This window comes from Pteropus alecto, unplaced genomic scaffold (genome assembly GCF_000325575.1).
Source record: "Pteropus alecto unplaced genomic scaffold, ASM32557v1 scaffold86, whole genome shotgun sequence".
Classification (NCBI taxonomy): Eukaryota; Metazoa; Chordata; class Mammalia; order Chiroptera; family Pteropodidae; genus Pteropus; species Pteropus alecto.
In genome coordinates this window covers 28,327,006-28,338,789 of record NW_006442109.1, presented here as the reverse complement: position 1 = coordinate 28,338,789, position 11,784 = coordinate 28,327,006, and the positions used below count along the sequence as shown (strand labels likewise).

General features: G+C 33.4%; 1 protein-coding gene across 2 annotated transcripts in view; it reads left to right on the top strand.

Moving 5' to 3' along the window:
* The window catches only part of KNL1 (kinetochore scaffold 1), a 36,374-nt gene that overhangs the window by 11,335 nt on the left and 13,255 nt on the right, over positions 1-11,784 (top strand). For both annotated transcript variants that reach the window (XR_003042663.1, XM_006920487.3), the window contains exons 9-13: positions 2,617-2,669; positions 3,486-8,522; positions 10,006-10,144; positions 10,532-10,599; positions 10,983-11,081. Coding sequence is in view for 1 of the 2 variants with exons in the window: in XM_006920487.3 (XP_006920549.1) it covers positions 2,617-2,669; positions 3,486-8,522; positions 10,006-10,144; positions 10,532-10,599; positions 10,983-11,081 (5,396 nt within the window). In the remaining variant the exon portion in view is untranslated. The remainder of the gene's footprint in view (positions 1-2,616; positions 2,670-3,485; positions 8,523-10,005; positions 10,145-10,531; positions 10,600-10,982; positions 11,082-11,784) is intronic.

The window sequence follows — 11,784 nt, the reverse complement described above, 5'->3', positions numbered from 1 at the left end:
TTTTTTTTTTTTTTTTGGCTTATAGGATTAAATCCACACTCCTTAGCATAGACTTAGAAAGCCCTTTATGATTTGGTTTGTCTTCTTCTCCAACCTTATTCCCTTCCCTTTATAGGCATCCTATTCTCTAGCCCATGAAGAACTATTTGCAGTTCCCCTTGTGGGCTCTTTTTCTGCCTGTATTCATTGGTAAATGCTATTTCCTCTACCTAAAGTATTCCTCTTACTCCAATTTGCCTAGAATTCTTCTTATTTTTCACTTAACTTCCCTTAACTTCAGCTATGCAAAGTAACCAGTCTACAAACTGTTAGAAGAAGAGGAATTTGCCCTAGAATGTAAATAAGCTATGGCAGTAAGCTACTGTTTAGTTTAGCTGACACTTTTTTCTTAGCAAAGCTTTCTTGATGAAGGAAATATTTACATGATTTACATTGGCTGCAAGCTCCTTATTCCATCATGAATTGGGAACAAGTGGTTCACAGACTGGCACCATACATTTATTAGTACTAGCTAAAACGAAACCTCTGACGAAACCAAGAAGTTAATTACTCTGTCTTGTGATCTCACAACACCCCTTTTATTTCTCAGTCTATTGTAGAATTTATCGCATTGTATTTTAGGCACTTAATTCTGGATCTTTTGTTAAACTAGAAACTCTTTGAGTCTAGAAATTGTATCTTGTTCTTTGTGCTATAGTAGATAGGTAAGTTTTGTGCTATAATAGATAGGTTCTTTGTGCTATAGTAGATAGGTAAGTTTTGGGGCACATAATAGGTTCTGAATCAATATTTGTTGAATAAATGAGTGGAAACATGATAAATAAATGAGGCTTCCAATAAACAACCTATAGGTACTTCGTCATGCTCAGTCAAGGTTGCCATAAACTCTTTAAAATGTTCTAAAGATTTGCCTTTAAACTTTAGTACTTTTAAATATATTTTCTTTTTTATTGTAGAATCTTTAATTCTTTCCTTATTGTTAAAGTCCAGTTTGTTATCTAAACCTTTATATTTTCTAAAATGTCTTTAATCCCTTATTTCCATTCTCATTGTCTCTTAACCTAACATAAACTCATCATGTTGTATCTGAACTATTAACAGTAGCTTCCTTATTGGTTCATCTTCTCTTGAATCTGCTTTCTTCTCTGGAATTATTTTTATGAAATGCACATTTCATCATGAGACTTTCCAGAGTACTTAACATAGAATAAAAGAAGCTTCAAAATCTTACCCTAACATTTTATTCTTATCATTTGATACTCTTTACCATGTAACCTCTACTATCCAGGAAATAAAAATAGAGGAGTAAAGGAGGAAAACAAGTAGTCCAAACTTTCCACCTTTAAAATCTGTCCACATTCTAAAAATATTTCAGTCACATAGAAAATACAATGATCACTGTTCTCTCTGTCTCTAAAATGGGACAGTTAAAAGTCAATAACCATTTGCAACAACATGGATGGACCTAGAGGTTATTATGCTGAGTGAAATAAGTCAGACAGAGAAAGATAAATACCATATGATTTCACTTATATGTGGAATCTAAGGAACAAAATGAACAAACTAATCAAAAACAGACTCACAAATATAGTGGACAATTTGGTGACAGACAGAGGGGAAGAGGGTTGGGAGGCTGAGATAATGGGGTGAAGGATTAAAGAAGTACAAACTAGTAGTTGATAGTTAGGTATGAGGATGGAGAGCACAGCATAGAGAATGCAGTTAGCATTAATATGTTGGCTAACTGGAGGGCCAGAGGAGGGAGGGAGCAACTGGGGGACCGTTTTATGAGTTATATAGATGCCTAATCAATGTACTGTATACTCGAAACTAATTTAAATAAATAAATTTATTTAATTAAAAAAAATAAAATTTAACACCTAAGTCCTTATAAAGGCCTTAGTAACTAATAAAACTTTAATAAATACAGTGATCCTCCCTTATCTATGGGGAATATGTTCCAGGACCCCCAGTGGATGCCTGAAGCCACAGATAATACAAAACTCTGTAAATGTTATGTTTTTTTCCTGTACATGCACACCTATGCTAAAGTTTAATTTATAAATTAGGCAATTTCACAAATAGAATATTTGTTCTTACCATTGATTTTAGCAACCTCGGCATATAATTTTTTTTCTTATTAAGTGGAGAACTTTTACCTTTTCACTTCAAGGAAGCATATTTGAATTGCCAGCATTAGTACTTTTGTGCTTTGGGGCCATAACTAAGTAAAATAAGGCTTACTCAAACACAAGCACACAATACCATGACAATAGATCTGATAACCAAGATGGTTACTAAATGACAAATAGGCAGGTAGTATATACAGAGTGAATATGCTGGACAAAGGGATGATTCGTGTCTTAGACAGGATGGAACAGAATGGCTCAAGATTTCATCATGCTACTCAGAATGGTATGCAATTTAAAACTTTAAATTATATCTAGAATTCTCCATTTAATATTTTTGGATCATGTTTGACTGTGGGTGAGACTGCAAAACCATTGATAAGGGGGCTACTGTACTCATAACTGATGAAGAACCTAAGAAAAAGAGAATCAGGCTCTTAATATATATTTTTGTCATTAACTGCAGTTTTTTCTTTTTTCTCAATAGGGATGAACCCATTGCTTTGTGCTCCCATTCAGACTCAAATGCAACAGAGAGAGGTATGAGCTTATGCAATTGGCTTCATATTTTAATCTCCCTTGGCAGTTAAACTTTTTAAAAACTCAAAATTTAATAGTAATGGCACAATTTAGGGATTACTTACCAAAATGGACCCATAGACTGGATATACTTCCTACCCTTTGACTTAACTGAAGATAGTTTAATCACTGTCAGTTTACATAACAGGGAAATATATTAGTTATATTAGGACTTCTCAAACTTTAATGGACATATGCATTATCTCAGGATTTTGTTAGAATATAGATTCTTATCCATTAGATCTGATGTGGCCCCTGAGATTCTATACAATCTCTGGGGTGATACTAGTGCATTGTATGGTCTTTAGAAACAAGGAGTTTGACTATGTCCTTACAAATAAAACCACTGCATTAAAATTCAATGAGAACCCAACTCCCAGGAGTACAGAGGGTGCTATAAATTAGCCATCATGTACGTATTCCTGTCCAAGTCTTTTTTATTTAGAATGTGAATAACCTAGTACAGTAATTAGAATTTTCATTATAGTTGCATTTGGTATTATCAGTCCTTTTTATTTTTTAGTCATTCTAATGGGGTATAATTAACCTTGAACTTTTAATTTGTACCAAAATACTAAAAGTATTTAAAAGATATTAGAAAAAAATTTAATAACAAATGACATACAACACACCACACCATTTTCAAACAAAGCAATTTATCATGAAACCATCATTAATGATTACTTATATCGTACTCTCTATATATTCCATGTTGTAAAATACCTTTTTAAAAGTTTGCATTTTATTTGATTTTTGAATACTTTGCTTTCATTATAGATTTCAGTTATAGAATACAACCGTGAAAAGAAACATGCAAATGACCAGACAGTCATCTTTTCAGATGAAAACCAAATGGACCTGACAACAAGTCACACTGTGATGATTGCTAAAGGCCTTGTCGATTATACCAAAAGTGAAAAGTCCTCCAAGATAGATACCACATCGTTTCTGGCTAACTTAAAGCTCCACACTGAGAATTCAAGAATGAAAAAAGAATTAAATTTTTCCATGGATCAAAACACTTCTTCAGGAAAGAAAATAAATTTTAATGACTTCATAAAAAGATTGAAAACAGGAAAATCTAATGCTTCCTCTACAGGACCTGATAAAGAAAATTCTGAGATATCTATTCATTCTAAAGAGTCAAATAGGGCCTCTTCTGTACATCAAATGCATGTATCTCTTAATGTAGATGAAAATAGCAGTAATATGACTAGACTCTTTAGAGAACAAGATGATGGGATGAATTTCACACAGTGTCATACAGCCAATATTCAGAGTTTGATTCCCACATCCAGTGAAGCCAACTTAAGGGAATTTAAAAGTGATGATATTACAGTTTATGGCAGTGACTTGATGGACTTGACAATGAACCACACTATACAAAATTTACCCTCAGCAGGTAATTTATCTGAAATAGAAAATCAAACTCAGACTGTTATGATGAATGTTACAACAGGTTACGGAACTAAAGCTCCAGGAGAGAAAACAGTCTTTAAGAATAAACCAAATGCTGCTTTTCGAGACCCTTCCTTAAATCCCAAAGGTGAAATACATATTACCAGAAGTATTACAGGGACAGAAACTCACACAGTCACACAGACTTCTAAGCAAGATGTCAGAACTTTGGCCATGATCCCAGAATCTATATGTTCCAGTCCAGTTATTCAAGATTATAAGACCTTTTCTTATTCTAATTGTAATGATGCCATGGAACTTACCAAGTGTCTTTCAAGTATGAGAGAGGAAAAAAATTTGCTAAAGCATGAGAGTATTTATTCCAAAATGTATCCCAATCCAGATGCCACCTCTCTTCTCATAGAGAAAACTATTTATTCAGGAGAGGATAGCATGGACATTACCAAGAGTCACACAGTTGCAATAGATAATCAAATTTTTGAACAAGATCAGACACATGTACAGATAGCAGCCATACCTGAAACATCTGAAAAAGAAATGATCCCAAATCGCATAACCATGTCAAAAGATGAGGAATTGAATATAAATTGTAGCTCAGTTCCTCATATGTCTAAGGAAAGATTACAACAAGGCCTGGTAAATCCTTTATCTGTTTCATTGACTGACAAAAACACTGTAACCTTCACAGGTGAAGATAAGAATTTGACAAAAAGTCACACAACTAACTTAAGACGTCAAGCTCCTCGTGCATTTTATAACCTAGTATCTGGGAATACTGGTAAATCTCACCCTGACAGCAAAAGTCCTTTAGATGAATGGGAAGAAATGACCAAAAGTCATATTGAACCATCCCAGCAACCAAACATAATGTCTAAAAACATTCTAACTGATACCTGCAGCAAAGAAAAAGATCAAGTTTTGAAGATTTCACCCTATCTTGATAAAGATTCTCCTCAGTCAGCCAATATTAACCCAGACAAGGCAACAAGCTGTAATATAGCATACTCTGGTAGAGATCCTAATAAACAAGCAGCACCGGGAAATAATAGAAATGCAGTTTCATGTGAGCAGTCTTTGTTTTCTACCATAAAACTATATTCATTAGAAGGACAGTCTGCCATGGAAAATCATAATACTGCTATTAACAGTCATACAGTAAAATCTATACCAGGCCAGAATTCTAAACTGCCTGAGCCACTGAGGAAAGGCTTAGGCAATCCTACCATGGACTGTTCTCATGACAAAATAATTGTTTGTTCAGAAGAGGAACAAAATATGGATCTAACCAAGAGTCACACTGTTGTCATTGGATTTGGTCCTTCTGAACTACAAGAACTTGGTAAGACTAATTTAGAAAATACTAACAGCCAACTAACAGTAAATAGACAAGTAAGTATAAAAGTTGAAAAATGTAATAAAACTCCTATAGAAAAAACTGGAGTATTTATTTCTAATGATATGGATGTGTTGGAGGACAGATGTGTACAGAAACCTGGATTTCTGAATGAAAAGCAAGATGTCAAAATCTGTGGAAGGAAAAGTGTTGGCAGACTAAAACTTGATAGGACTATTATATTTTTAGAAGGTGGTGAGAATGATATGGATATCACCAAGAGTTATACAGTGGAAATAAATCACAGACCTTCATTAGATGAACATGATTCCCATTTGGTGCCTTTAGCAGGAACTTCTAAAACTGTTTCGTATTCATGTGGGCAAGATGACATGGATGTCACTCGAAGTCACACAACTGCCATAGAATGTGAAACTGTCTCACCAGATAAAATAACTACTAAGCCTCTGGACAAAACTGTAATGTTTATGGATAATCATGATGAACTTGAAATGACAAAGTCCCACACTGTTTTCATTGACTACCAAGCAAAGGAAAGAACTGTGCTTTCAGACAGACCTGACTTCGAATTATCTGAAAGGAAAAGCCTAGGAAAATTAAAAGTGACTTCTGCTGAGGACAGTGTGTTTCTTCCAGAGAGAGGTGAAAGTGACAATTCAGCAAAAATCTGCCAGCTAACAGTACTGAGGGAACGGTCTAATAGTGGTCCTATAGGGGAAGCTGTAGCGTTTATGGCTGATGATAACATGGATGTGTCTAAATCAACCATTTGGAAAAGTGACAAAGATGTACAAAAGCCTAGATTTCTGAATGAACCTCTGTCAGGCAAAAGTCAAAGAAGAAAAAGCCTTAGATTCAAAAATGACAAGCCTATTGCATTTTCAAGTAACGATCAAAATGATATGGATATCATCCAGAGTTGTACAGTGGAAATAAGTAACAAAAATACCCTGGAAGATACAGAGGACTCCCATTTGATGCCTTCGTCAGGAAATTCTAAAACTGTTTTATACACATGTGGACAGGATGACATGGAGATCACTAGAAGTCACACTACTGCCTTAGAATGTAAAACTATCTCACCAGATAAAATAACCACTAGGTCTAGGGACAATACTGTAATGTTTGTAGGTAATCACAGTGATTTGGAAGTCACCAAGTCCCATACTGTTTTCATTGATTGTCAAGCTGTGGAAAAGATACTTCAAGAGTGCCCTAAATTTGGAATAGCAAGAGGAAAAACCTTGGGTATTTCTTTTACTAAGGATGGTAGCTCTGTTCGAGAAAACACTGAAAAAAAATCACAAGTTGTAGAAAACAAAGTTACTCTTCACACTGAGCAAAAGCATCATGTGATACCCTATTCTACTAATACTTTGTCTACGGGTCAAGGTGAGATAGAAATCAAATTCCATAGCACTGCTGTGGATGAAAAGGTCATAGGGAAAGTTACAGTGGAAAAAGCCAAACTTGAACACTGCCACTTAAATAGCACAGATAAAAATATTGATTTTACCAACAGTCATGCAACTGCTGTTTGTGGATCCAGTGATAATTTACTAAATGTTATTTCCTATTTCGATAATTTGGACGGAAATGCCATGTCCTTATGTGATGAAGATGAGAAAGCAAATAATTGCCCAGTGCAAAATGACCTTGATTATGCAAACGATTTAGCCAGTGAATATTACTTGAAACCTGAGGGACCGCCGTTCTCTGCCCCTAGTTTTCTGTTAGATAAGGAAAAAATTATTCAAACCAATACCACAGGACAGTTAGCATGTATTGGAACAGTGCTTAAAGGTCAAAATCTGATTAAGGAGCCCCCAAATCTGTTAGCTAGTCAAACTTTAGTACATGGTCAAGATCTCAGGGACATGACAAGACTTGATGCAAAGCAAGTATCTTTTAAGCTTCCTGCGGATCAAATGGAGGACTTTGTTGATAATGCAGAACATAGTTTAAAGCAGACCTTTGTTGATGATTGTGTTGCTTCTCAGCCTCGTTTCTCAGCCCATCTACCTCTATTACCTCAACAAGGACATAATATTGTTAATAAAGATGAAACAATATTATCTAATGTTAGAAGAAATAAGAATTTAAATATTGTTATAGGAAATTCCTCTGCACCCACATGTGAAAAGAAATCCAAAATGCTCAATGAGAAACAGTTTACTATAGCCTTTGAAAAGGAACTGAGGAAAAATATTCAAACAGCTAAATGTAATACAGCTATAGATTTCCACAGTAACTCAGATTTGACTAAGCAAGTTATTCAGACTCATGCCAGTCCTAGAGAAGCATCAGATTCTGTGATTCCATCTAATGCTGCAAGTTTTAGTAGTGGCAAATCAAATCCGAATAATACGAATGGGAAAACTGAAAAATTTTTAGATTTCCAAACTGTTCATTTACCACCTTCCCCAGAACCATTACTCGAATTAGTAAATAAGTCAGACAATGATAGGAGTATAGTGCAAGCTACAGAAATACATAAAATTAACATAGTGTCCAGCAATGTTGAAGATGATAGAGATGAAGAAAAAATTTCTCATAATGGAGCTGAAATAAACTCTGTACCATTAGTGTCAGATAAAGTGAGGAGATGTTCTTTAGGAATATTTTTGCCCAGATTGCCAAACAAGAGAAATTGTAGTGTCACTGGTATTGAAGACCTGGAGCAGATTCCGTCAGATACAACTGATTTAAATCACTTGGAAACTCAGCCAATCTCCAGTAAGGATTCTGTCGTTGGATTTGTTGCAGCTGAACTAAACATAAGTCCATCTCAATATATAAATGAGGAAAATCTTCCTGTGTATCCTGGTGAGATAAATTCCTCAGACTCTGTTAGCATAGAAACTGAGGAGAAGGCTTTGATCGAGACATACCAAAAAGAGATTTCACCATCTGAAAATAAAATGGAAGAAACCTGCAGTAGCCAAAAAAGAACCTGGGTACAAGAAGATGATGATATTCAGAATGAGAGAAAAATCAGAAAAAGTGAGATTAGGTTTAGTGATACTGCACAAGATCAAGAGGTGAGCTCTTTCTTAAAGTAAGAAATGTTCTTGATTTTTAAAAAACTTATGAGTATTCTTGAATTTTAAGTTTAATCTTGCATAAGCAGGAATTCATTATTCCCAATGATAGGGCTGAAGAAATATTTCTATGTAGACTCTTAAGGAATTAATTCACAGTTTGACTTAAAAACAATTTGAAGTGGCAAATAGTCACACAGAAAATGAAATAGTAGTACAAAAAGTGTTGAAATTGTGTAATTCTGTATCTGTCACCTCTAGTGATTTGTCATTGTGGTTTTGCATATGAAAATCACTAGGTAGAGTATATATGGTTTGAAAAGTCATCTTCAGTGTTATAAATATTCGGAAGGTAAAAGCCTTTTTATTATGCAAACCACATAAACCTTGACTAAATTCTCTTGGCTAATGAGGATGTGTAGAAGCTGACAGTTCATTCCTTAGTGGATGGGAAAATACCTAGGTTAAGCCCAGTATCTCAAAGTGAAGTAAGTGAGATTTTGTATTTATGAAAGTGGTCATAGATATTAAAGTTGAGGGAACACTGATTTGGGTAACTTGCGAGAATAAACCAGTCACTTAAACTGAGTTTTATAGATGGAGAAATAAAGACTAGAAAGTATCAGAGGTTCATAGAAAACAAAATTTCAGCTATTAAATATTTAAGTTTAGATTATTTTGGTGGTTCTATAAGCTGAGGTTCTGAGGAAATGGTTTGTTTATGAAGCTTTGAGAAAGTAGTTAACAGTAATATAAAAAAATAACAATAGATTCTATGAAAATTACTAATATTTTGTTGAATGAGTATTTATTGAGTATCTGCTATGTCCTAGGTACTGTTTAGGTGCCTCAGTGGGAATTTATAGACCAAAATCTGCTCTCATGGAGCTTACAATCTAGCATTTAGACAAATAATATAATGTTTTCAAAAACATGGAAGTAGGTAGATGAAAATGGCATTTAAGGCTAAAGCTGTAAAGGCAAATGGTTAAAATGATAAAAGCAGTAGTACCACATGACTCATTTGACCTCAGCTAAGAGTTTTGATCACTAGGAAAAGGAAGTACTAAAGCCTGGAAATAATTTTCTTTGTTCTGCTCTAGCAAGGACCATCACATACAGCCAATATTCTATTCTGGTTTTCTGCGGTGTGGTAGCCTTGACTGTGGTGGCTAGTAGAATAATTATTGGATAGGTCAACATTTGATAGCTCATAGGATCTGACTATAACTTAGATACATCTGAAAAATAATTTGCTTATACAGTATAATGCACAGTTATTTCTATATATTTTTAAATAAAATTACTTTAAAGACTCAGTTGCCTGTTACTTATTCTAATTCTTTGCTAAGATATTTCATATGGATTATAGATAAATTTTATGTTAGTAGTATTTCTATTAGTATTCAACAAACATTTAGTCATTATAAGTACATAGTGTCATAACTTTATCCTGATGATGTTCCTTAATCGATAATTTCAGATTTTTGATCACCATGCTGAAGGGGATATATATAAAAATGTTAACAGTGTATTGATAAAAAGCCCAAGCAGGACCCCATCTAGTTGCAGCAGTTCTCTGGATTCGATCAAAGCTGATGGGACTTCTCTGGACTTCAGCAGTAAGATCTTCATGAAAGCTAATTAATAGAAGTCATCTGTTTACTTGAATAATAATAAATGTATTCAATTCAGGAGATGTTTGAAATTTGTAGAAGCTTTTGAGGAGTTATAAATAGTTGATAAGTAAAATATTATTTAGTTTATTTTTAATTCATAGTTATTTTAATAAAACCAGAAGTGATATACAAGGGGGTAGAGTGATTTCCTTAAGAAGCTTATAATCAGTAGAGAAACATTGAATGGAACCTTAAAACTATAACATACTTTGCCCTATAAATGACTGTCTTCCCAAAAAGATCCTAATGGGTAGCTTTAGGAGCATGAACCACACTAAAATTTATAGTATAACATGTTAATCACCTGAATTTGCCTTATTTCTATTCTAGCACACCGCAGTAGTCAAATGGAATCACAATTTTTCACAGACAGTATTTGTGAAGAGAGCTTGAAGGAGGTATTTCCCATTTCTAATGTACTATTTCCTTGTTTTGTTTTTTCTTTTTTTAATTTTTAAAAATTATGAAATACTTTAAATATACAGAAGACAAATTTTGTTTTCTTTGTTAAGGACCTGACCTGGCAGTTAATTATATGGAGTAGAAATCACGATTAGAAGACCTATGTTTTGTTTTTTTCCCTCAATTTTACTGTTAACGTAATACCCTTAGGAAATAAATATTAGATAAAATCTACTCATGTATAGCATACAGATATCTGGATAGTATTTCCACAAATTTGTGCAAAGTACTTTAAGCTATTTAGAAACAAACAAGGTAGTTATAATTAAAATGAGTTCACTTTAAATGGTCATGCAGACTTTTTTTTTTCTTTTCTCAGAAACTCAAAGATGGAAGAATAACAGTAAAGGAGTTCTTTATACTTCTTCAGGTCCATATTTTGATACAGAAACCCCGACAGAGTACTCTCTCAGCCAAAGTAAGTACAATTTCTTGACAAAATAGTTGCCTCAGTTAAAATATATTGTGCTTACTAAACTATAGAGCAAACATTCAGAAACAAAAAAATTAAGGAAGCAAATTTCTTTATAGAAAGTTTTCCTAATATGTACATTTGTAGTTAGCATAAAAATTGATATTTTTTTATATCATGGATTTTGATAAGGTGAATTTTAATTTTTTTCTTATTCCTTTGCATCTATTTTGTTTTTGATGCTTTTTACTAAACATATGCTCTTATCTACTATTATAAAAATTCAAATATAGCAGTTTTTAATAAATATTTTTTGAAATCAAAAATATGTAAGATCATAGACTATTTGAATAATACGGTCAATAAACTCAATTTAAAAGATTAATAGAAAAATTACAACACTTTCAGAGGAATATATTTTTTCTCTTAAATATGTCGAACAGTTACAAAAATTAATGTTTGCCCTTGGCCACAAAGAAAACATTAACAAATTGAAAAATATGGCAACTTTATGGGCCACATCATATGATCTTAACCCAATAAAATTAGAAATAATGAAAGGACTAAAACATTCTTAGCTTCTAGGAAATTAAGAAACATACTTCTAGATAACTCTTATAACAGAAAATAAATAAAAACTATTTAAAAAGCAAAATAAAGGAGAACAGTTAATAGCAAATCTATGGGACATATAGCAAAATATATATTC